The sequence below is a fragment of the Micropterus dolomieu genome, linkage group LG10, assembly GCF_021292245.1.
Source record: "Micropterus dolomieu isolate WLL.071019.BEF.003 ecotype Adirondacks linkage group LG10, ASM2129224v1, whole genome shotgun sequence".
In the NCBI taxonomy this organism is placed as follows: Eukaryota; Metazoa; Chordata; class Actinopteri; order Centrarchiformes; family Centrarchidae; genus Micropterus; species Micropterus dolomieu.
In genome coordinates this window covers 11,345,340-11,373,337 of record NC_060159.1, presented here as the reverse complement: position 1 = coordinate 11,373,337, position 27,998 = coordinate 11,345,340, and the positions used below count along the sequence as shown (strand labels likewise).

Sequence of the window (27,998 nt, the reverse complement as noted above, 5' to 3'; positions counted from 1 at the left end):
TGCGTTTTGACTGCTCCATTTAACTGCTGAGTGAAGCATCTCACCTCTATTTGTCCTCTAATTAAGGACTACTAGACAATCAGAAGGAGTAGGGCGGGTCCTGACAAGACCCCCAGCTTCACAACCTACTGGTTGTACTGGAGCAAAAGTTTCAGAGTGGTAAGTCAATTATTTGTTACTAACTGATCTTTCATAAGTAAAGTTTTAACGGTGCACTGTCTCTACATCACATTCACAACTTCATGTCCATTGACTGCCTGGAGAGAATCTAATGTTCAGTAGGGAGGGTGGGGGAGAGGGGAGACAGCGGGTGGACATCTTGTCACTGTGTGTGACAATTTGTGCTTTTTCACTTTGCAAACCTATTATGTGCACACAAAAAGATAGATAGATCAAACAACAAAGGAAAGGGGAAAAGCCAAAAAGCATAATATGAGCTCTTTAAGGTTTAGTTAAGAGTCCATTTCCAGGGAATGAATGTAAGTCAATGTAATGTCCCGGAAAGCGATGGAAACATGACTGTGTGTGCATGTAATCTGACTTAAGCTACATTTGGGGACACATATCAGACTAAAGACCAGCTGATTGGAAAAGGTTTGTCCAATTGACCCTTCGCTAAGCCACACCCTGAATACACAGCTGGCCAAACACAGCGTAGTATAGGATTTTACAGTAAATCATGTACTTAAAATGTTTTCTGATCCAAAACTTTGATCAGAAAGAATTAAATTCAACATTCCACATTCCTCATTCAATTCATACACATCATATATTTGTCAAACGGTCTTGATGTGGTGAGATGAGATAGCCACAGGAAATTCAGATCTGCACAACAAAGACTTGAAAGTTCAGCACCAACAATCAACTTTAACTCTTTAGTCAAGCGTGAGTAAGGCAGTAAGACAACTGAAAACCCTCTCAGATGGCTGTTGTCTGGGGTCAATGCTGAAATGAGACACACTTGAGGGAAAATACCCTGAATACGCAGCTGGCCAAACACAGCGCAGTATAGGACTCGTTCTAACTGAGGTCAGACACTTTCATAGCTGCGACATTGACTCGTATGCAAAAGGCGTAGTTTTCAAGCTTTTTTTGCCGTATTTTTCCAATATATGGTCAAATGCTGTTCCAGGGGCACTTGTAATAGTTACAGTCTCTACCCAGAGAGGTTGAAAGCACGAATTATTCTCTTTCTAAAACCTAAAATAAATCCAGAAAAATACAGGCTGTGGATTGTTCCTAATGTAATGTTGGGTAGCTAACGCTAGCTAACTTACTGCTGAATCCTACTGTTCTGCTTTTTAATGATTGCAATAATGAATAGAGACCTACCCAGCTGTACAGGAACAGTATTGATTCTTAATGTCGTTCCTCTTTCTCAATAGTGAGGTAATACGGTGGTTCACTTGTACTCTGGGATCGGTAGGCTTTAGCTTCTGTCTTTTTTTTCATGTCAGTTTGAGTCAGTTTGACAGCCTGAATACAACCTTCAAATGCCCAATGCAACTGCAAAACTGTCTGTTTCTTTTTGTGATCGCTTTTTCCAAAAATTAGACAATATTTTTCCAGGGAGTGAAGTAAAAGATTATGGCAGCACCATCCGACAGGTCCAACAGTTTGTCAGGGCGTGGCTTAGCATAGGGTAAATTAGGAAAAAGCAGATTTCTGGGCCAGTGTGTAAGGGTAGGGTTAGCAAGTAGTGGTTATAGATAAAAGTAGTCTCCAGGAAATTAATATAATTTTGTTTTACTACAGTGGGGGAAAAAATTATTTGATTCCCTTCTGATTTTGTACGTTTGCCCACTGACAAAGAAATTATCAGTCTATAATTTTAGTGCTAGGTTTATTTGAACAGTGAGAGACAGAATAACAACAAAAAAAATCCAGATAAATGCCTGTTAAAAATGTTATAAATTGATTTGCATTTTAATGAGATACTGCGCTCTGGCTGGCTTTGTTTTCCCGGCTTTGACACCGCAGATAGTCTGCCTTGGTAACGTAATCCCAAAGGGGACTGTAATACTGTTTGCCCCGATCATAACACTCCCTCACATGGAACCAACAAGCCAACCAGCTAATGTTAGCTTACCATAGAGAAACACCATAGCACAATCCCGCAGTAAAATCCTTGTTGAAACTTGCATTAAAATGCAAATATCCAAAGATAGTAAGGAGGATAGTAAAATGTAAACATTTAACATTAGCAAGGCAAATGACAGCTTTATAATCAGTTAAGGTTAGCTAACTAAGTTGGCTAGCCAGCCACATGCAAATCAGGCAAACGTTGTGCTCCCTTAAGGCATTTATTCTGACAGCGTGATTTATAATCGCGTTGATGTTTTTTGTTTCGGACATCTCTTCACATTTCAAGCAGCTATTCCAATTGTTGTGACTGAGGTTACTCCTTCAAAAGTTAGCTGGCTCCGGTAAAGTTATGTTGGGCCAGTTATAGTTAGCTAAAGTTAGCTGTGCCTCCTCAGAAAAGTGGATCAGCGCACCCGGCATTCACACACACACACACACACACACACACACACACACACACACACACACACTACTTCTTCCATTTCATATTGTTTGAATTGTGTTAATTTTTAACTACTGTTTTAAAAATAACCTTGGTTTGTTATCAATTAATTTTTAATTGAAATTAAAATTCTAATGCAAACTAAGACATCAACTATTTATTGTGTAAAACGCTGATGATGGTTGGGGAAATGAAGACAATGAAGATGACATTATCTTCAAAGTAAATTTCTTAAGAGCAAAACACTGTGGTAAAGGGCCATTGCGATAAAAGACATCTTAATTTTGAGGCTTACTAATTTCAACATTAGTAACTTTCAAACATGAATAAAACTTTTAAAGCTATTAAAACAATCAACATGTAGTAAGAAACACAACAAGAAAGTTGAATGAACACATTTAGTTTGTAGATACTGCACTTTGCCTTTGCAATACTGTTTTAGCTAGTTAAGGTCATCCAAAGGCAGAGTGCAGTATCTGCTTTTTGAGGGTCAAAGTGCACATCAGTGGTCCTGGTTTTTATCTATAAAAAAGGTCTTTCTAATGCATTGAATGCGTTACCACTGACCTAACCACAACATGTTTGACTGGCTAGTCTCAAAACTTTAAAGGCATTTTTCTCAGTTTCAGCGTAGTTACTGCACTTAGCTTTTGTAGGGCAGAATAAGACAAGCAGGAAGAAGAAGGAGAACAAGCAAAAGAGTTTCACACAGTCAAATGTGCAAAAATATTTTTAGCAACAAAAGTGTCACATGTGGCAAGACCTGACTCACACATGCATGTTTGTATTTCTATACTTGTGAGGACCCTCATTGACTCCCAAGGTCTAAAACTCAAATTGGTTCTCACAAAGCCACAAGCGCACAAACACACGCACACAAACACACGCACACAAACACACGCACACATGCACACGTGCACACATGCACACGCACACATGCACACACTTCTGTCTCTGCTGCAGATATACAAAACAAAACACAGGCAATGCCAGCCAACAGACAACAATCAAACACAAACAACTGGCAGACTCCAGAGCAACAGTTACATTTCATATCACACCCTGTTGAATATTGGCTGATGACTGGCACACACACACACATTAGAAGATTATTATGATGTCATTATGTGCAGACGGGGAAATTAGACCTAAATTGCCTGTCTAACACAGACTTCTGAATCACTGGTGTAACTCTCAAAACCAAAATGTCACTTTAAGGCAGCTGCCATCTAACTTTTCCTGTCACGTTGTCATGGTAATAAGCGCGTTGCACTGCATGCCTTTGGCTGAACAATCTAATGATGACTGAGTTCAGCGGCCCAGATTTCTCAGAGCCGTGTGCTTTCAGACACATGATAATGCCGCTTTGCATGACAAAAAAAGTAAAGCCCCCTTCTAGAGCGGCTGTCTTGTGTGTTTCAAAGAAGATTAAAAGGAAATTAAAAAGTGGGAATTGAACAGAAATTAAGAGAGAGAGGAGGACGGGAGCGATGAGAAAGAGAAGGGACCAAAAACCTAGAGATCAATATCTTCCATATAATTACCTACAGCTTCCTGGGTTGCTAGGAGACCAAACATGGATGAGAGAGACACACACGCACATAAAGACTGAGAATAATCTCAAGGTTGCACTGATTTTCACTGTGTTTTTGCCACTTGTTTTTAAATAGAGGTCCGGTCAACAGGGACAAGGTGAGGAAGAAGAGGAGGTGAAAATGTTAGATAGGGGGGATTTAATGAAAGGCAGAGATGGAGTTAGGGGAGGAAGGAGGAGGTTTGTGAGGAGACAGAAAGATATTATGGATAATCTTTAGGGGATTGGGTTGCATGAATAACTACTGAGATATTTACACTGTCTCCTCTGTCTGTCGCCCATCGTCCTGACCACCCTGCAGTCCTTTTTATCCTTTCCAATCCCACGTCCACTTTGTCCTGGCTTCAATCTACGTCTCCCTCCTGCCTGTCCATATAACTGTCTTTCTATCCCCATATTGTTTATTTCCATCTTTTCTCCCTCATTTCCATCCTTTCACATATCTTTCTTTATCCTCCGATATTTGTGTGTTAATAGCTGTAAATCTGGCTATATATTCACAGGGATGAGCAAAAATTAGGTTTGAAAACACGCTTTACACGATTACATTAAAATTAGTATTAGTATTATAATGACCTATTATTACAGACATTTCCAAATGCTTATTTTCCCTAGGCCACCTTCTCTCTCTGCTCACTTAAATCTCTTGTGACTGTATGAATTAATTAAACACTACTGCTATTAGCGTTAAGCTATAGCAAACGTTTTCAATGGTCCTCTTTATGTTCATCCTATTCAAAAATCATTTAAATGAGAGTTGGACACATTTAGAGAATAAAGGCTTGTTGAGAGTGATCTCATCGGTGCACTGTTCCTTTAAATGGAGGGAGACGATGGAGAGTGGTGGGAGGGAGATGCAAGGAGAGAGAGAAGAGAGAAAGGGAGAGAGAGAGAAGGAGATGTAGTAGAAAAAGGGGGGGGTTGTTGTGTGCACTTAGTCTCCGAGAGGTGTGTGGGTTGAGCATGATTTGACTGAAAGAAAGAAAAGAAAGACAGAAATAAAGACTTGAGAGGAAATTACTGAAAAGAGCTGCACATCTTACGAGGATTTTTTTCCTGAAGATATTCAAACAATTTGAAGGAGAAACTGCCATTGATTCAACCCTCCTTGTTGGACATGGAAACAAATGGCAGATATCATTGACCTCTGATGAGACAATGCGGTCACTTTTGAGGACTTAAAGGGATATTAAATGAGCATAAGTCAACAGTCTTGAAGAGATCTCTCCAAGAAAAATTCACTTTACTTCACACTTGTTGGGACTTTTTAAGGCATTTCAGAATCTATCAGAGAAATTTTTACATGATACATGATAACTGCCCTCCAGGGAAGACTGAATACTGCTGAAAGGCTTTTAGGCAACAGGATATTCCTCAGATAAGCCTTTTAACGTTTACTTTGGGAAAATATTACAAGACATTTCATTGCATTCCTCTGGAATAGAATTAAACATTTCAGGTTATTCAATGCGGAATTATTATTTTACTAATTTACCATATATTCACACTACTTTTAGACAAGTTGTTGATCTTGTTATTTATTTGCTAGTGAATGTGATTTGTGAGCCAACTGTTGAGACGTACTGCTGAATATTCGATCTAATTCTCAAAGCACACAATCAATCAACATAGATTTATTTTACCTGCTTATCACCAACAATTTTCAGTCTCAAGACTTAAACCAGACAGAAGAGAAAAAAGAAAGAGAGATGGCACAGAAAGAGGGAGGAACAGAGCAGGGGTGTGACAAGACCAGGGACAATCTTGGGTCCAAAGCCGTGGCTGGTGCCCCTATTGCAGGTGGAGGTGTGGTGGTGGAGGTCAGGGAGAAGAAGGGACCTCTGCGGGCTGCGATACCCACAATGCCTTTCCCTCTGGCTGTCATCTGTCTGTTTCTGAACACCTTCATACCCGGACTCGGTAAGTCTGCAATCACACTTTGTTCCTCTCTCCATCTGTAATTCCTTCTGAACTTGATTGTTTCTGCGTTTCACTGTGTAAAAGTTAGAGCGGCTCACAGAAACCCAAATAAACAAAGTTAAGAACCTAAGAGAGCGAACGTGAGATGCATGCTGAGATGCATGCAGGATTGAAAATAGTGAAACAAGAGACCGATCCCCAGAGACATGGACAATTATAGCCGTGATGCAAGCAGAGGGGAATGTAGAGTGAGCATAAAAGTTGCATGGGAAGTTTGCAGGCATTAACTACCCAAAATTGGTTTGGAAAATAAACTTAAACTGTGTCTAGTTTACTTATTGAATCTTTCTATTGCTCTTCCATTTCCACACATAACAATCACACACACAACCCCGGCCCCTCTAATTTTAATGAACCTATAAGTATTTATCACACTGATTGGGGGACTTATTTTCACTTATCTTAAAAACAAAAAAAAACTCTGTCTGTGTGTGTATATCTGTTTATTTTTCTGTGTGTATACACATGTGGGTGGGGAAAAGACAGAAAGTGAGAGACCCCATGCACACCTTCAGTTATAATAAGAGCATCAGCAGGTAAATACACAGCCTGCAGTGTACCAGGTGCTCATGCGTTCAGTAAATGTGGTGTCTAGATTGCTACTGTGAGTATGAAAATCCATCGCAGATGTCCTGATTATGGGCAGCAACATCATAAGATGACTAGGTAGACTCAACATTTGTATTAATATTACGGAAAGAAGAAGTAGTTTTAAGATGATACTTAGTCGCTTAAAGGTTAAGTGTGTAAGTTCTAGTGAGTGTGTAAGTCCCACCCAAGCCAGCAGTATAGCTACGGTGCCTGAGACAGGACAAAGATGAGATGAGATAAAAGATATTGCCAGTCAAGAAATGAGGTTTCTTAGATGTGTTAAGAAATTATATAAATGATGTAAAACCAAATTTTTTGCTTGTGGCAAAATGGTGCAACGTTTTTAATGGGCATTTAGCATGTGAAAGTACAAATTACACATTTTTGTGCACAGTGGCTAAGCAATATCCAATAACAGGTTTTTTAATGCAAATTCTGAAAGTACTCTTTATTGGTCACTTGATAGGCACATGGTCTTGTTATATATCAGCATTAGCAGTAAAAAGAAATACATGTTTTCCACCAGGGCAGTAAAATGTGAAGTTTAGCTGCTGATCTGAGCTTCCCTGCTGTTACCATTTTATTACCAATAACCTTCTGTCTCAGGAAGGTAAAGGCACTTTTCTGTCCACATAACAAAGCCAAGCTAAAGCTATCAAACAACAGTTTTCATTTGCATCGCTAAAGTCTGACAAACAAAGTTAATTACCTGTCCAGCAGAAAACAGACAACTTCAGCACCGATTTGAAAACATCTGTCCCACAATATAGCCTTCCATCTGGGAAAATCCACAAAATCCCTGATTTCTGCTGTCAGCTGTCTGCATCTGTCCCGACTCCGTCTGGCTTCATGGTATAAAGATCCACAGGCTGTCAGCTCTCGTGCTAAATAACACGTTCGTGCTCGTTCATTTGTCCAAATATCACTTCTCTTCTTACTTCTAATAAACCAAAAGACTACTGTGGTATATTTCCTCTTCTTCTTCTTTGTACATATTCAATGTAGTGACGGGCGTCTACACTACCGGAATTACACAAGCAGAAGAAGAACGCCATGATGACGAAACGCGCTCTGTAGCGCTGTTTATTTGTTGTGGGCTACGGTAGAAACATGATACAAAATACAGCGACCTCCACAGCAGGGGGTGCCGGCGGTTATGTAGATATAAATGTGTCATTCTAAGGTTAAAAAACCGGTTCATTATGTAAGGTCTTTATACACCATTGAAAACATAGTTATGGATATTATATTGCATTTCTGTCAATAAATCCTCAGAAATATTACACACTGAACCTTTAACTATTTTACATTTACATTTACTCATTTGGCAGACGCTTTTATCCAAAGCAACTTACATTTGAGGAACAACATACAAGCATCAACAGAGCATCAAATACAGATCTACAACTTATCAATAGCAAACTATTATCATCAAGTCTGACCTTTCAGCCATCACGGTTTTCCATTATTTTGGCTGCGAAATGATACGTGAGATTCTGCTTGTAACTCAAAGCTGAACCAAGCCATTCCATCGAATTGTTTCTATTAGCAAGGTCACAGGAAGAAGTAAAATAGGCTGATAAAGAGCAGATATATGTCTTATATACCATATAATATGGACACTTAGGGTATTTTGGTGACCCTGAAAAGAAAATCTTGTTGCCAATTGAAATAAATTACAATTGCAACCAAATTGCAAAGCAACATAATGAATTCAAAAGCATTTACCTCAGTAAGTCTGACTCACTTGGCAAAATTTACCCACGTATAAAGCCCTAATAATCTCAAGATTTAGGTATTCTAAGAAAATTTGTCCTTTCACTATGTGTATTTTGATCATTCCTGATGCCTCTGCCTTCTGTCCTACCCATTCCATCTAATTTCCAGTGCTTCATCCTCCACTTATTTGGATGTATGCACATGCGTGTCTGTGTATAGTAAGATTATGAAACAACATCTGGTAGCTAAAAACACAAAAAGCATGCAGCATCAGCCTCATCGATTTGTTGATCCTCACTTTGTACATGACAAAGCCTGTGGAGCCAGACGCACACACACGTTCATTCCACTATTAGGGAAATCTCATTGACGATTACCCTAACCCTAACCTTAACCTAATTGTAACCTGAACCCTAAAACCAAGTCTAAACCCTTAAAAAAACTTTAAAAACAGTCCCTACCCATGGAGACCTACATTTTTGCGACGCAAGTTCCCATTGGTTAGTGTGCATTCAGTCTACACCGGGATGCAGAAACATGAAACACACACACACACTCACACACACACACACACACACACACACTGTATACTTTATTGTATGTCCACTGTCACTAAAACATGTTGGTATATAAAATCTCTATATATCTCTGGTAACACTTTCTATGAAGGTCATCGCTATAATGACTTATGCATATATTTATAACACGATATAATGCGTCCATAAGACATTATAACAGTTGTTATAATCACTTACAAACATGCATTAGGCACTATAGCAAATTTCATAATGTATTATGAACTTTTGATTTAATGTTTTATAACTAATAGTAATACCAGTTTATATCAATGTGCGGCAAGAATCTCCGACCATGTTCCATAACACATTATAACCATCAACTCTGCCTCGTTATGAATACACTTTAGTCACCATTTAGAATTAGTGATATAAAATGGAATAATAGCTTATACTAATGTTTAAAGTTATATAGCATGTCTTTGTTTGCTTTAAGTAAAGTGTTAAAATATCTATCCCTGTATAATATATTACAGGTGGACATAATACCATATGAACTAATTTTAAGACCTTATAACATGTAATTGTTTGCTTTAAGTAAAGTGACACATTTTGCAGTTTAGCAAAAAAACACAACATAATTACATCAAGAAAACTCATTGTCAGGGTGGTGAAAGATCACTCAAGAGAAGGCCTGTTGCCGACCATATAACATCATGTAAGAAGAGGCTCAGATGTTGTCACAGATGAATGGTGAGCCTATGGACAGGCCTTAACAGATGCAGTGGATAATTTAAGACAACCACTTCAGAAAACGTAGCCTATTAAAAGACGTAATTGAAATGGGAAAAGTGACTTTTCCAGCAGTTGCGGAAACAACCGACTTAACGGACAAACTCTGACCTACACTGCACATGTTCTGCCTGACTGACAACTTACGAAGTAACTTAAAGATTTTCCTCCTCTAACTTCCACCGTCACGTTCTGCTGCTCGCCCTCTCTCATTCATAATCAATTCATAATCTTCCACGTCCGCATCGCAAAGAAGTATACTATACTGTACTATACCATAATGTTCACGGAACACAAATGACGGAACCTTCAGAACTGCGGAAGTGCAGCGCTCGGACAGTCGGAGGTGTGCACATAACAGAGACCCGTGATCTCTGTTACTGGTCTGAGACCAGTGTTGTATTCAACGCATTTCACTGCTGCTGAATGAATGACCACGCTACTAAAATTTCACACAACACATGGTGAAATATGTTCTCTATGCATTTAACCCATCCTAAGTAGTAGGACCAGTGGGCAGCCACTATGCAGCGCCTGGACACTAACTCTAGTTCTAAGCTTGTGCCTTGGTAAAGGTCACTGACAGAAGAATTAGCATAAATATTTTTTATTTTTTTGTATGTAAGTAACACACTGAGATCAGGCTCAATTAACTATCATTCAATAATCTGAGTTAGTTCAGTGGTTCAGTTCAAAAGCAACAGAACTTGATAATAAAGAGTAATTTATTTTAGGAATGCCATACAAATGTGAAACAGTTAATGAAGTGAAAATCACACTGTGTGAACACGGTGTGAAGAGAAAACAGAGAAGAGGAACAAAACAAATACAAAGACCACCACTCAAAGGAGAGAGATGGATCCTTCTCTGAAGGAATTATGGGACAGATGTCGCCATAACAATCACTAAGAGCTGAGTCCATCACCAAATAACCTATGATGTGGCCTCTCGCCTCAGATCTATTGGTCATAGCTCTCTGGAGACTTATTATATGTGTGTTTGCCCTCTCCTCTTCATCTCTTCTTCTCCCACTCTATGAGCTTTCTCTTCTTTAGATACCAAATTCTAACTCTTTTCTCTTCATTCATCCTTTGTCTCACACTTTTACACACATTCAGCAGTCTCAACATTTGTTGCTACCTTTCTACAGTAAATGCCGAATCACTGACTGTTTTAAAATGTCACAAACAGCCGTGTAAGAAAACAAGGTCTGCAAAATGACTGAAAAATCACTAGCCCCTCCCCTCCCTGCCCTCATGTGTTGCCTTAAAAATTCAAATTACAACATGTATGAACAGGTGTGTGTACTCAGAGTGTGTATGTAGGTTGGTCTGAATGCCTTGACATTTCATTGAATAGCTGGGGCTTGTTGCCATGACAACACTGACTGAAATGAACACAATGCACGTGTGTTTGTCAATGCTGTTTGGATCTAATTGACTGATAACAGCGGCTTATTCTATTCATCCAGCCAAAATAACATTTTGAGTGTAGTGAAAAACTGAAAAAGGACATTTTACTGGATCACTGAAAATGAAAAACTCACCGGAACTGGAACTACTAAAGTCACATTTTCTGACACACATGTGGTGTGTTTGTAATATAATGCACTCATTCATGTTACAGATTGCTCAACATTTGTCCACTATCATACTTCTTTGTGTCTGCTGTGCTGGAGATACTGTATCTAATGGCCAACAAGTCCTCCAAATGAAATGTCAAAGGATGACACATCAGAAGCCTTTTCTGATTTGACAGCACTGTAACATAAATAAAACCTTTACTGATCTTACAATGCTATGGTTAACGTTTAGTTTGATTGAGTCACAAAAATTATTTTGTTAGGGTTAGGGTAAGGGTAAGGGTTGTGTTAAAATAACCGTTTAAGATTAGGGGATGAGGGGACCTTCATCATAATTAAAGGAACAGGGTTACACAGCTGACCTGGCTCTTTCCAAAATCTGCCTAATAGCACTTACGGTTCACTAATTAACAAGTTATTTGTTAAATCAGTGCAGAAGCCAAAGTGTAAAAGCCAGACGATGTGGTTTTGCAGGGAGACACACTAGCAGTTTCCCTCCTTTTTCAGTCTTTATGCTAAGCTAGTCTAACCGGCTGCTGGCTGTAGCTTCAGGAAGCAGCCAGCTTGCTATGTCCACAGTTAAAAAATATTCTTTCCAAGACCTCCAAAATCCAGTACCCACATATCCTGTTTGTTTAATCCATACACAAACAAAATGACAAGTTGAGGTTGTGGGAGTTATATGTTATATGTAACTATTCCTTCGGTGATCAACAGCCTGAAGCAGCCTGAAGCAGCCAGGCTACCAGCAGAGAGGTAGAGTGCAGAATTACTGCACAGAGGTGTATGGGCGAACAGATAACTGTTGTTTGTCTAAAAGTAGTTGCTGGTAAGCATATTTTTGAATTTTAGAGAGAACCAGGCTCACTGTTTGCCGTTTCCAGTATCAATGCTAAGCTAAATCATCACCTTGCTCAAGCTCCATACTCAACTCACAGACATGAGTGTGGTTTCGATCAGCTCATCTAACTCTCGACGAGAGGCCAAATGAGAATATTCCCTAAAATGGCGAATTATTATCAGACTACATTTCACGTGTTAAAGAATGAATTTCTTTAACTCTATAAAATACAGGTCCATAAATTTAATATATACAATCAACAGGTTTGACTTTTCTTAAATGTGCCTGCCTCAAATGTGAAAACATGTGGGTATTACTACACCATGTATGTAGAGTCGTTATACACCCAGACCTCTACTGCAGGTTGGATGACTGAATCTGACCACATCCTTCTCTCGGGTCCTCTTGTTTTAACTTTACATCAATCCTGTCTGACGTTAGGTTGCCTGAACCTTAGATTGTCCCCGCAGTGTAATGAAGACAGAGTAAAAATCTATTGGTGAACGTCACAGAAGCAGTTAGTCAGCGCAGTGTAAACTGACTAAAGAGCTGTCGGCTGGTAAATAATTACTCATACTTATTGCAAAGGAAACTTACAGCTCACCGCTCTGGTTTAGTTATATCTTTGCCATAAGAGGAATGGAAAGTGTGAGACACGAGTGTTAATGTAAAATCTTGCCTCTTGATGTTTGTGAATGTGTCTGTGTGTGTGCGTGCTTCAAGACATCTTTATGAGGACCAACTAGTCTAACCACGAAAGTTAGATGGGGAAAAAGCTCTGAAGTGAGGACATTTTTGTTTATTAGTCTCATGGACATGTGGAAAAGGTTCTAAGGTTAAATTTAGAGGTTGGGGTTTGGGGTAAAGGATTTCACTCTTGTCATTCCTGCTTTATGACAATGGGGAAATCACCACCCACATCATGTATTCTGACACTGATGACATTTTGTAATTTGTTGTCAGTTCCCAAAGTCTGAACTGGCTTTTAGGTTTTTGGCACTTTACTGCATGGACCCATCTACCGACATATCTTAAACTTCAAAACATCTGTAAGCCTGAGTCATTTTAAAGTTAATAAAAGGCTAAATAAAAACAATCCAATGCAAAAAACAATTGCTGCTGCTGAGAGGTGTTACCAAGAGATGCAACCATGTACAAACATTTCCATGTGATGCCAAAGATGGTTTAATGTCTCATGTCCTGTAACGCTCGAAGAGATAAAGCACCAGTCCCTGGTTGCAAATATCAGCGAGCCAAGGATAAGAATGTAGATTAGTGAAATTGATATTTGGCAGGCTTACAAAAACTAAACTGCAGGTGAAGTTCTGCTGCATCTCTAACAGGTAGCTGTGTGCTGCAGATGATGATTTCTTTACCCATCAGTGTCCAAGAATGTAGAAGACCAGAATATTACAATATATTACATAATAATATATATACAATATATTACAATCATAATGTAATTGGTGGATCCAAATAAAACTTTTAAAATATGTATGCATTCTAGAAAGTATATGTTTGCTTACAGCATGGCTAAAATTAGCAATGATCCTCTTTTTTACCTTGTCTACAGCAGTGAAGGGTTGTAACACTTTTGTAATTTTGGGGAGGATAAAAATTTGAAATTTAGTAATTGTGTTACAGTTACTCATCCCTATAATACTAGAAATAATTCATAAACATAATATAATATGAGGGTTGATTTAAATTTAGTTTCTGTGCGTTCATTCGAGACATGTGACATGTTAGCTTAGCACAGGGGTCGAAGAGGAGACCCACCAAAAGTGGAGAAATGTGCTGGTAATTTGAAACAAGTGTAGTTTACATGTTTTGTGTTCTTAGCCGGCTGGCTTATGTTAACCACTGGTAAATTGGAGGGTGTGTGAAGCATGTTGCGTCATGGTGAGGATTGGACTTCCTGGGAGCTACGTGCGGTCACAGAGGCTTAGCTAGCGGTTGCTGTTGGTGGTCAGTAGTTTCCTCTAAACTGAAGATTTGCTGCTTGTTAAACCAGAAAGTCTCGTTTTCCATTTCTACATGAGTTAAATGCAGAATATTTGTGGTTGTAGAGCAAGCACCAGGATCAGTGCTGGGCTGGAGGCAATATTGGCGTAGTGGTCGTTATTGCAGGACATGCGACCAAAAGATGATTTCAGTACACAGTAATTACAATGGCTAATGCCTACGGTTTGTCATGTACTTTGGCGTCTGGTCAACGCACATGGCAACCTTTAGCATCATAGTTCACTAAAGTAGGTCCAGTATAAATGACCGAAAAGTCATAGTAAGGAGGTGGTTGGGGTGGACAGGTGGGTCAGAAACAGGACTTTCACCCAGGTGACAGGTGTTTCTTTCCTGTGTGAAACTAAAAGTCAACACTGATTCTTTTTAATTATGTTAACATAAGTCACGAAAGTAACGTAATTATTTGAACCAAAACCATGATCTTTTCCTAAACATAACCAAGTAGTTTTGTTGTCTAAACCTAACCAAGTTGTGCTGTTTAACAATGTTAACCTCTAGTTTTATTTTGAAATTCTAACTGGATATTGCATATTTATTCTTGCTAACTTGACCGTGGAGCCTTTCTCATGCAAAAATAATGCTAAAAGATACGCAGGGCATTAAAAAGTGACGCCAAGTGACCCAAACCATTGTGTTCCTAAGGTCCCCATCCTCACACCAAAGGTGGGAGTGAGAACAGGTTTCAATAATATGCTAAATATTTTTTTCTGAGCACCACAAAAGCCCCAAAATGACTGTATACCAGAATTGGATGTTTATTTGAAGTAATGCAATTACTTTTTCAATCAGCAATATCTAATTTATCATATGTTGTATAGATAGTTTTCTAAGTAACTTGCCCAACACTGCTTCACAGTACACCATCTTTCTCCTTTAATTTCTCCTTTTCTTTCCCTTCACCCCTCTTTTTTCTGTCTCCTTTATGTCTCCTTCTCTTTCTTTTTGTCTTTCACACTCTTTCACTCCATCATTAACCTCCCACACTACCAGTGGGTGCTTTGTAGAGTTCTCTGTGTGATTATAGTCATTAGTCTGGGTAATATCTAAGCACACACACATAAACACACGCATGCACACACATGCAGTCTCCTACATGTGACATACAGAGGATCCAAGAGCTTTGTACCCATAGAGAATTCTTAGAGTTGATCTCTCAAACTGAGATGATTAAAGATTTTTCAACATTTATTACTGCAGTGCAGAGGATTGTTGAGCAAATATACTTTATCTGTTAAATCCTTTATTCAACTACACATATTGCCATTTCCTTGATGGTTTGATTTGTTCGGATCAATCAATTTAAAAGGCACATAAGAGATCAGCAGCTTTGATTTTGCCTGTGGCGTAGAATTAATCTTACATCAATAGAATATTTACTTCAAACGATTCTGGATATGTCCGACAGCTGGCATGTTTAAAGCCATACATTATTTTGTTTCATTAACTTCTGATCATAAAACAAAGACACACGGAGGATAATGAGAAAGCACAGACATCTGATGCTAATCTCTTTGCTGCTGCTAAATGGAACAATTTCAGCAGACAAGCTCTAACTCACTGATCAGAAACATATAAGGTGAATTATCCCTGTTCAGTAAGCTGCTTATGGAGTGAATGGACATTAGTGCTGAAATGGTTAGTTGATTTATCAATCAGTAAATGAAAACTGCTCTAATCGATATGTTTGCATTAACAATGGATCAAATGACTACATGCAATGTGAAAGGTGTCACTCATACTGACAAAACCACAGAGACTTATCACCAGACTTTGCAATTCCCCCCAGCTCTTTGGAGCACTTTAGCATCTTTTAGCTCATTGTTTTGTTTTGTAGTTGTTTCACATGTGTTATCAGTGTTTTTGGCCACAGCAGGCAGCTATTTGAAGCTAAAATTTTTAAAAAATAAAATTAAAAAATCTGTAGCTATCTGCCCAGCAAACGAAAAACATTTTTTCCACAAGACAGAGGAAGTCGTGCCAAGCAATCACTGAACGGTCGGGAGCAGTGGAGCTACTTTGGCATAGTATGTTTTTCCACTGCACTAATGACGTGTTGGAGGTGTGCTAGTCACAAACCACTCTAAAAACTGGTCGCTTGCTGCCCTATATTGTCAACTCTGGCTGTTTCTGTTTGTATCATTCTTCCCAGGAATATTTAAAATTGATCCGCTGACCAAACAGGACAGAATACGACAATATTTGGTTCATTCGACCTGTTTTTATTGAGGAATAGCATGCTAATAAAGCCTTGCTAACTTGGTTATTTACAATAAAAGCATCCGGGAGCTTTCTCTCCTGTCTCCAGCACAGACACACAGGTTAATCTGCTGACCATACAGCTAAATGGAGGTTGTGGTTGGCTCTGCTACCAAGCATGACCACATCCATATGCATTGTTATTGTCAACTGCACCTGTGCGACTTGGATAGGCTTTCATAGTTAGCCTCCATATCTCTTCCAAGTTAACATACTGGAACAGTGTTAGCAGTGTGTTAGCTGTATGCCATAAGAAACATTAAAGCACTGTGGCTCAGAATTATTTCAGTTTCTGTCTTCTCTCACACACTCTGTATCTTACAAGCAGCTTGGCTCGCCATGGCTATCCCCTGCTGTGAGCCTAAAACTTGCAGAATTAGCAACTAGCTAGTTAACCTACTCAAGCAGCTAAATTAGGATATTCCCCTAAAGATTTGGGAGGAGCTAAAAGTAGAGTGAATATTGAACATCAGGTGGCCAGAAACATGACTCTAAATAACTGCTAGTGTTCACTATTGCCTGACATTTTATAGACCAAAGAATAAATTGGGTAATCGCGAAAATAATCTGCATAATCAAGTAATCCAGATGATCATTAGCTGTAGATCTAATGGATGTACATGTTAACAGTACAGGAAATACCAATTTCTTCTAACACCAATGAAAGAAATTACTGATACTGTTCAGTGAATGCAACACACACAACTGGTGCCTGAAAAACTGAAAGTAGCCAGACCAAGTCCTGTTTTACATGCCAAAGATGGAAGTGATGTATAACCACTGAGCCACCAGCTTGCTATCAATCATGGCTCATATCTGGAGGTGGGCAGCTCCATCAGCAGCCAGAGCATCTGCTGGTGGGCGTGGCCTCTGCGACCTGAACAATTTTCTGTTTGATCAGACCATATCGGCCTTGGGTGGAATTTCATTTTAGCCCACTGTTGCTCTTTCTGTGAGATTCTTAGAAATGAGCATCAACAAAAAGGTTGAAAGGAAAAGGAAATATATAATTCATTCATTCATTTCTCCATTTCCACTTTTTTGTCCTTTTTTTTTTTTTACATTTCCGGGGCTACTTCCTATTCTGGGATCGTTCTTGTACCAGAGTTTGTCTTTGTGGAAACCATTCCAGATAAGGCCAGTGTAGGCCATGTGAAAGTAAATATTATGTCTTGCATTCAGATATGTCAGAGATAGTGGGACAATTTTAATATATCTGTTATGTCTTTGTTTCTATAGAAAGACTCATTATCACACCTCTCAGTTTTTAGTTTGCCTGCTAATTTATGGTTAATCAGAAAGAGAGACATGTAAACAGAGAAGCAGACAGAGAGAAAAAGTGATAAGAGACTAACTTCTGTATGAGTCGACTTTGGCCTTTCCTTGCTCTGAGAAACAAGATGCAGCTGACAGCCCGAGCCCTTCTTGCTCCTCCCTCCCCCCACCTGCTTGGCTTGCTCTGTTATTTGAATTCCTCCAATGTGACAAGAAATGGAGCTATCAAAAAGAGAAGGGCCAAGGCCATGATGCACACAACGCCCACTAGGCATTTCTTGTGTCACATTCAGTATTCACAGCATTCACTTCAGTATTTGCAAAAGGGTGCTAAATCCCTGCAGAGCGAAAGTCTAAACATAAGCTTATTCTGTGAATAATTTATGATTTTGTACTAAATGAAAACATTTCTTTTACTTAATGACTCAATCACTAAGAAAACATTCATTCATCACATTCAGTTTTGCATGATATTTTATACTCATTGAAACTACAGAACCAAAGACTAATGTCTTATTTCATTCAACTAATCTTAACCGGCCAGTTTAGTCACACTTTTTCAACAGTAACTGCTGTGATTTATACAGTCTGACTTCTAGAGAGAGTTGAATATAAACTGGCATGCCTCACACATGCTTAGCATTAAAAATATGCAATTATGTAAGCATAGTCAATAGATGAGTAATGTAAAATTTGGGGGACAGGAAATTAAGGACGTGAAGTAACATAGACTAAATATTACAGAATGCTGTAGGAGTACGAGTTGAATTAAACTGCTGCAGCCCTTGTGTGTGTTTGGGAACGCGATTTGGGTGCATCATTTGATGAATATGATAAATGGAACGAAATCTAAAAACATTCTGTAGCCCAAGGGGAGCTCATTAGTACATGTAATGTGGACATGCCCCAAAAACCATTAATTCTGGATGATGATTCACTGTTATATTTGTGAACATCACAAGTGTGCAGTTTGTATTCTATCCAGAACAGAGACAATTAAAGCACAATTAAAAAGCCAGCAGCCATTAATCCAGAAAAATACTTTGGGCTTACATACAGTAGTTGTCCCCTTCACAAAAATTAATAAATGGATGTCAGCTGAAATACTGAGACAATGTGAAATAATGCCAAAAAAACCCACTTCAGGCTGGTACAATGACGGCCAGGTACAAATCTTAACATGTCATTGAAAACATGAGGTAGACCTACGATACACAGAGTAAGAAATCATATTTTATATATTCTATTACTGAGGACATGTTGTCATGGAAACATCCTGTAATTAAATAATCTGATTTGTGAGAGATGTTTATTGTACAATGAACGAGGCCTGGGAAGGTCCAGGTCTCCGGATAACCAGATAGTGATATTGGATTTCATTCAGGCTGACGAAGATTGTCCGCAGGGATAATGCTGTTTTCAGCTCCGTGGATGTGGGCATCCATATGTCTGCATCTTTCTGTGCTCTTTTCCAAGGCATCGATCCACTGCTGCCGTGGACAGATACTCACCAACTGTGGCCAAAATACTGACTCACTCAAGGACACTGAGTGGACAGTGTGAGATATCACTGTGTCAGGCAGCTTCAGTCTACAATCTGCCTCACTGTGCTGAACCTGTTATTTCTTCAAGGCAGAGGAGAGTTTTATTCTGTTAACCATGTTTTTATTTTAACTAATGGATGTCTGCATCCTCTATTGTAACTGGCTATGATTTACCATGATTATTTTACTACATACATAGATATCACTTCGTCCAGCTACTCCTGCTTTCATCCACAACACTATCTACTGTATATGATACCATCTAGGGCTAGGCAACAAAGCAGACAACATTTCATGAGGTTGGTGTTTGGTTTTTAGTGAAATATATATTCTTGACAACGTTTACTGAGATTGTCATGACATTTGGTACAGATAGCTGATCCAATACTTTGGGTTATGAATAATTACCTGCAAGATTAATGGCATTCCAATGAATCATTTTGTTTAGTGCTAATTAGCAAACACTAACACGCTAAAACAAAATGGTAAACGTGTCAAACATCAGCATGTTAGCGTACGGTCATTTTGAGCATATCAGCATACTGATGTTAGCATTTAGCTCAAAGCAATGCGGTGACTCACACTGTAATTGTTCAGTGTGAATTGTTTTGAGTAGAGTATCTTCTGGTTTATTTCATTGGAAAGTCTGGAGTCTGGCATGCTTCATTAGAAATAAACTGGATTGGAAAACTGATGGTCATGGAAAACTGATTGTGATGTTGGGCTAAACTCGTCACGGAGCCAAAGACACTGTTGCAATAGCAAAGTACCACATTAAAATTCAAATCTTTTTAATTTGTCGTAATTATTCGTAATTAGTCGTTTCTGTTTTTGGTAACAGGATGCTTTGCTATTTTTGTCCCACAGGTACCTTCATCTCAGCGTTCACGGTGCTGTGTGGAGCTCGCAGTGAGTTGATCTCCGAGCGAGGTGTTTGTTGTGTGTTCTGGCTCAACGTGGCAGCAGCCCTCATCCAGATACTGACAGCTGTTATCATGGTTGGATGGATCATGAGTATCTTCTGGGGAATGGACATGGTCATCCTGGCAAGTCAGTACTTGTCTAGCTGTGTTTATCTTTCTGTCTGACAGTGTTCTCTTCGGTTCTCTTCACTTCTCTTTCTTTTATTGTAGTCTTTGTCTCCTTTTCTTTTGTTTGTCTGTGTCACGCGTGACATCCTGAGTTCACAGTCCATCCAAACAACTAGACAACTTCCACAACATAAAAATCAACTTAAAATAGCCTACTTTAGTAAAAACTCAGTGCCTACAGGGTCTGTAGAGATGTGGGAAATATTGTAGGTCAATGAAACTTCACTCTCATATGATAGTTAAATATGTAAAGTTCAGTTTTTAGTTAGATATTTAAAAGATAATTTTTAATAATAATTTTCCCCCACTTCAGGGCGGTTGTGGTCGTGGACCTAAAGTTGCATTAAAAGGATTCATGTGGTGACATAAACATAAGTGTTTGATGCTAGCAAATCTATTATGCAAACCTAAATATTGTTTATATCAATCACCTGCATTCTTAATGATTGATAAAATTAAATCCAGTTTTGCTGGGGTGGGTAGGCGTGAACTTTTGTTGGCTTCTGAAGGGGGGCGAGACAAAACATTTTTGACAACCCACTGCTTTATTACAATATACATACAATAAACATAGCTTATTTTGACTCAGTCCTACACACACTGTCCTGCTGCTGTCAATACTCACTATGCACCAAATGTGTATTAATACCATGCTGATTATCCTTAACAAATGCACTATTTATTCGTAACATTTACAGTAAACTACTGTGTCGGTTCATAAGACGTGTTATCCGACAACATTGAAAATCAAAAGTGTTGGTTAGGCCTAATTATTTTTCCGAATGGCCTCACTGGAAGGTGTCATAGACGCAACATCATTTAAATACAAGGATAATGTTGCACATTTTCACACAGTCTCTCTTGGAAGACATTCATAGTTTTGCACTTGGTTGTTTTCATAAAAACTAGGAGAAATAGAGAAATAGAGAAATAGAGAGCTGGAGTGACTCACCCCTGCACAGCTGGCCAATCATGACGGGAAGTAGGTGTGAATGTCGGATTGTCCTTTCTTTTCATGGGATTATCCTAGCAGCTCTGCACAATACTTGTTTGTTTAAAGGCTTTTATATTTTTCTTGCACAAACATCAGCTTTAAGAAAGAATGAAAAAAGAAAGAAAAACAAGCAAAGGTAGATGCAGATAACATTGATTGAAAGGTTGGGTAATTTTACCGCCCTCTCTGTCAGAAAGTAGTGTCCTTTCCTCAGGCACTGATGCATGATAAGTGCGAACAAACACACACATACTATCTTCCATCACACATAATGCATCCCCTAGCCCCTTTACCTACCTTAACTGTTACAAAGAAGTGCCTAAACCTAACCCAATTCTAACCCTAAAACCAAGTCGAAACCTAAAAAAGCACTTTAAACATGTGGGGTTTAGCATTTTCGTCTGCACAAAGCTGTTCCCGGTTTTTGAACCCCAGGAATATAGTAAAACAAGCCCATGTACGCACACAAAGAGTCACCGGTCTATCATTGCACAAGGCAGCCTTTGAATTACCACAGCACTGACTCCTTTTTTGTGTCTGAGTGTGCCTATGTGAGGTAATTGCTGCCTGCATGTGCACCAAATGTGCGCCTGCAAGAATGTGTGTGTGGTACAGTAATTGTGTGTGTGGGAGTAAGCAGCACCCCTGGTGTGTTTTTGTTCACTTCTCCCCACTGTTTCAGGCCTCTGGGCGCACGTCTTATTCAACTGTTGCTGCTATAATCTACATTCTTGTTGCCGCTCACAGACAGCAGCGTACTGAATATTTATATTGAACAGGAGAACCATTTTCCCTTGTAGCGCTGAAGGCCTGATTCTCAGGCTGAAATCATGTATGCTGTTTGCTTCTAAGATCAATTATTATTCAACTATTCATCACCACTATGCACGTCTTTGTAGCTTTGGGAGTTATCTTCTTATTTAGCTACTCCCTTCTTTCTTCCGCCATGCAATGAATCACTCTGATAATGTGGCATGTTTATCAGTTCCCTCTTTAATGAGCCTGCGTTGCATACGATCAATGCCTCTTTCTCTATCTAATGATTGTTCCCATTTGATCTTGCCATATCCTAGCTCCCTCTTCTTCTCTCTCTCTCACTTTATTCCTCCCACTCTCTGCCCGCCCCACGCACGCTCAGTTTTTTCTTAAGTTTTTACTCGTTCCAGTCTCCCTCTTTTCCCGTCTCTGCATTTCTTCTTATTGATCTGGCAAACTGGGGTTCTGTTACTGCGTTTGAGTTCATTTGATCACGTAATGTATCTGAATTAAAGTGAGGCTTGAAAGTTACTGATCTGGGGAAATTTCTCTTTTGAAATTTTGCCTGTTTAGTGTTACTTTTAATACTTTCAACTTCACAGATATTCCGTGACAATACTTGAAAATGATTTAACAATAAAACTTGTGGTTTTCATCACTAACTGCCTCTCTTGTCTCTTCTCTCCTCCCTCTGCTCTCCTTCTCCATGAACCAGTTTCTGATGGTAAGTGTTTCTCTTTAACTCACCCACTAACAGTCCCACAGCGAGATGATAAAGTTGTGGTGATGTAGAAGCATGTCACAGGAATTGTGTCACAGAAGAGTCAGCATGACTAAATTTAACAGATAGAGTAAGCCAAAACAAACAACATCAAATTCCCATGCTTAGGCAATACTTACAAAAAAATTAATTTAGAACTTTCTCATGATCTTTTGTCAGGGCCGTACAGTAATCACATATTGTGTTTTGTATCTTCACAGAGTGAGCCTGAATCTCATGAACTCAAGTATTAAAAGTAAATTCTTGACCGTGGAAATAGTAGACCACTTATTACATCCTTTCAACATGTATCCCATGCTCTTTGTCAATGGATGGAGTTTGCTGAACTCGTGTCATGGAGACAGCTTTGTTTACACACCTCGTACATGTTGGCTTTAAAGTTATGAAAAAAAAGATGTATTCTTGATCTTGACAAAAAGAAATAAACTGGTCCGATTACTAGCTTTTTCCAGAGCGTGTATCGCAGGTTGCTCAGGAGTTCCATGTGGTGATGAAGACCATGTAATAGGGTTGAAAATTGCATGACAACTGAGCAACCTCTGTCCGCTGATTAAGGTGGATGGTGTGTGTGCGGTTCAAAAGTTCCAGAAAAGCTAAATGGTTTAGATGAAGATTTGACTCACCTACATATTGAACTTTTAGCAACAGCGTTGCCCCACAATGCTTGAAGTTGTCAAAAACTTCACAGGGTATCTTTACAGGTAAGGATTAACGGTAGGGTTCCTCAGTGTTTCTGTAACAAAAGGACTTGTTCATCATCTATTTGAAATGACACTCGTCCTAGCTAAAGGCCTGCTGATCCTTACCCACAATGAGTGAAGCATAAACTGTGCGCTTTGTGATAAAAGAAGTTTCTTATTCGTCACTGACAGAGTTAAAATTTCCAATTCATTTGAAACCATAATATGAACCAGACTAGTATTGTTTGCCTCTTTGCCATAATTTCCAAACCTTGTCAGCCAATACTTGATACTGCATTAGCTCTTAATGCTGCAGCCTAGCTTCCTTTTGGTTGTTGCCAACGTCTTTGCTTTAAATTCTCTCAATTAAATGAAATGGAGAAAGGAATTACTGTCAAACGTCCAAAATAAATGTTTAGTAATTGCATGTAGCTCTTTAAAAACCTCTTAACTGGGGCCATAAAAGCCTGAAGCCAGATAATAGATGTTACAATTGTTATTTTTTCAAGCTTTCAAAAGGCTCTCTCTTTTTTTCTTCACACTTCCTCAGGCTATAGAGACCAGGGTCTTCCTCAGGATGTGTGAGAGAGGCTGCTCTCATGTTTGCTGATTCATTACACCTGATGGGGACCTTTACCTTTGTCGTGACCTGTAGCTGTCTGTCTTTCAAATGACAAGAGACCTGAAAATAAATTAGCTACATGGAGAAAGGAAGAATCAGCTGACTGCTCTGTGAGAAAAGGCTGCTGATCGTTTGAGACCTGGCCACATAAATCTGTACAGTCACAAGAAATACAATGGAAAAGGAAAACAATGTGTTTGTCTTTTGTTGAGTGATCATAACAGTGCTTCATGAATTCTTTCAATATTTTTTATTTGATATATTTGACAAAAAACATAAATCTGTAAAAACGTGTGGACCAGACTACATGTTTCCTGCATGACAGCATGGACTAAATGAAGAAGGAAGGACAATGTACTGACATGAGAAAATTAGGATGTTGATTGGCAAACTTTACTTCTGAATTTTTGGCTTGTGAATTTTGCCAGATGAAAACAAACAACAAAACAAACTTCAGCAGTCGCTGTATATAAAATTGTTGCTGTATGAGGTGTAATTAACTGAATGATGCATTACATGTTCTTGCTCTCATAACAGTCTTTCCAGAATCAGGGTAACCAGAGTTTCCACTGGGCGTGAATTGGCTGCCTGGTGCAGCTGCAGTTTAATTCAGAGTTTTTAGATTTATTGTCACATGGTCTGTAAATATCCCAACTTTAGCGTTAGCCTGCTTTAGTGGCCTTTCTATTGTGATACAAACACCACATTGCTGCTCTAAAAAGGTAAAATAGGTTTAACTTTTAGTGACTATAAAACATCCTCCATCTAAATTTTTAGGAAAAAATGTATCATCTCATTAAATAGCCAGTACTGCATGGCTGCTAAATTTAACAATCACTGAGTACAGAATCAGCAGCTATTCAAACAACGGCTGTGGAGCAAACATGTCTTCCACCGGAGCGTGTGATCAAACTATAAATGGCTCTGATTCTTCAGATGTTCAATAGGTTTAGATTCAGGTATAGTATTTTTCTTTTCTGGCAATGTTTTACTGCAACAGCAAACACATCTTTAACACACTATATCTTACTGCTGCTGCTGATGTGTTTCACCTTAAAATTACAGGGCTGTGTTGAAAATGACTCATGCCTCCTGACAAATTGATTTGATTTGAATTTCACACCTCTTAAATGTGTAAATCAGTGTCAAAAGGATATTACATATTAGTATAACACTGTGTCTAATTAACAGCTCTCAAAATATCCACTCTCAGTATTGGCCACCCTGGGGAACCATAGTCACCCCACCGTCTGTAACATACAGATACATACAAACAAAGATACAGCTACAATGAAGCCACATCCTTTTGTGACTCAGGTCCTTTGTTTGACTATTTTTAACTTGTTCAATAAGTGTCACATCCATGGTAAGTCAAACATTCCCATAAGACAATTTTTAGGTTGATGAATCCACTGTTTTGTGTGTACATTGTGTAGATAATATATATATTATATATATGTGTGTGGGTGATAGTATGCAATATTGGAAATGTACATTGTCGAATATGTGGTAAAACTACACAGGGGGTGGTCTGCAGGTCATAGGTAAAGATGGACAATTCTATAAAATATTTAACAACTGAACAACAAAAACAACTGCCTTGGAACTGCTGACCATAACAAAGCCTTCCCCGTGATCCCACATCACCTTCCTCACGCACTGAATCATTGGCTCACTTCCCTGAAACATATCCAAGAGTATCAGAAGTCAAAGAGCCTTAAACAAGCTGAAAATGAATGAGCCATTTAACAAAATGTTACTTACTGTACATCTGAAAAACAGAAATGCAGATTACCTCTATTGTAATGTGGAACAGATTCAGAAAATGGCATGCAGCATTGCTGGGAAAAAAGTTGAGATGGATTTATTCATGGTGAAATCCCACTATTGATTGTGCCTCTACAGAAATTCATGTGCATAATTCAAGATGTGATTTTACCCTCTTCTTTATTAGATTTTCTACCGGTGATGTATCTCTTTGTTTTTTTTTTATAATCCCTGTAGTTTTTGATTATCTTCATTATCTTAGCCAAATGCCTTTTTAAAGAGTACTACATAATATAAAGAGTAATGTTTAGACCTGCTCTATATGAAAAGTGCTCCAAGATAACTTCTGTTATGACTTGGCGCTATGTCAATAAATTTGAATCAAATACTGTATTTTGGATGACAACAGCACTGTTTTTGTGTTTTAGTATATAATAGTGTTTGTGTGTGAGACAGATGATGATGACGGTGATGATGATATTTTATGCCTTACATAAGTATTTTTGTAGCAGTGATACTAGAGTTTCTTTGCTTTGTTTGGGTTCAGTTTATAGATCTGAAATAATTGTTATTTGGATATTTGACTATAATCTACCTTTCAGCCCTAAACACTGATTCTACTTGTGTTTCAGGGGGAATATTGACTAACTGAAATGTTTTTTTTTAAATGATGGTGGTGTTGTGCTAGCTTTTCAGTTGTAGAATGAACATACTGCCATATACAGTTTTCTGCATGCATAGCTTTGGTGTGAAGTCACTGTATAAAGTAACACACACACACAAACACATACACACACTAACGTAACTATTTTGAGATTGTAGCGTAGTTCTGTGACTTAGCAACACTGTTTTTAAGCTGTTTGAGATGACTGATGACAAAACATTGCTATTAAAAAATGTTTGGGTTCTAATAACTGAATAATTGTGACTGAATTGTGCATGTTTTTGATTGGACGTGAGACTTTATCATTACATACAATACATTTTAAACTTGAGCAGCAGATTTAGTGCTCTGCTCAAGGACTCCTCAGAAGTCAACATGACAGTGTTGTGTGTATTTCCAGCTAGTTGAGGGATTCATCCTCTAAGCCACACAGACATAAGCAGATTGTTTACCCTGTCGCACTTAACAACTCCCTGTTTTTCATAGCAAAATCAGATTAGCGATAATCCTTGCAGGATCCAGCGCACCATAGGACTCGCTCTAACTGAGGTCCTACCATAGACTGTATGTAAGAAGTGGACGTAGTCATCGTGACGTCACCCGTTGGTTTGTGGACTGCCGTTTTGAAGCCTCGAGTTTGGCTGATTTGGCTGGTTTTAGACGAGACAGTGGAGCTAACGGTCGTGTGTGGAGCAAGCTAGCTTGGTTAGCTAGGTGCATCTGTAATTCAACTTAACTGTCAAAACTGACAATTTTGTCTAGTGAACAACCGTCTTAAAACTAAATGTAGTCACCAGAGAAAGTGGCCAACTCCTAATAGGCTTTTTCAACGGCGTTGGTTAAATTTACACAGTGCCGTGGGTACAAGTCTCTCTAGCCTGATTGACAGGTCACCATGGTAATGACTTGTCAATCATAGATTATCCCTCCCTTAAGCATACTCTGCTTTATGGTCTATTTTCCTCTAAATGGGACCATAATTTACTAAAAGAATATCGTGTTGTAAGACATGAAACTAGTGATTGAGACCAAAAACTCATTAGGAAAGTGTTTACTGAGATAATTATTCAGCTGAGAAGTAGGGTCATTTTACCATTATTTCTAATGGAGCCGGACTTCTTTTTGCAACCCGAAAAAGAAGCTTCCCACTTGGGTCCGACATTCTCATGGCTGCGCTGCATTGACCCATATGGAAAACGTTTTCTAGCTACAGTTTGTCGGACTTAGCAACAGTAACTAAGGGGGGCGTAGCTAAGCAAAGGGTCAATTGTCAACTGTCCCTACAGAGATAAGACTTTTTTTTAAAGAGAAAGATCCTTTTTGTTTAACCAGAGACAGTCAATATATCGTTTTTGACAAAGCCACCAGACTCCATTGACAAAAACAGTAATTTTTAGGTAAG

At 38.7% G+C, this 27,998-nt stretch overlaps 1 protein-coding gene across 1 annotated transcript; it reads left to right on the top strand.

Annotated features, from left to right (window-relative positions):
* The first annotated feature begins 5,078 nt into the window (after positions 1–5,078).
* On the top strand, positions 5,079–26,843 carry stum (stum, mechanosensory transduction mediator homolog). Its single transcript, XM_046061119.1, has 4 exons — positions 5,079–6,041; positions 20,109–20,291; positions 22,798–22,806; positions 24,094–26,843. The coding sequence occupies exons 1-4, from the start codon at positions 5,831–5,833 to the stop codon at positions 24,126–24,128; spliced, it is 438 nt and encodes a 145-aa protein (XP_045917075.1). The 5' UTR covers positions 5,079–5,830; the 3' UTR covers positions 24,129–26,843.
* Positions 26,844–27,998: the final 1,155 nt, after the last annotated feature.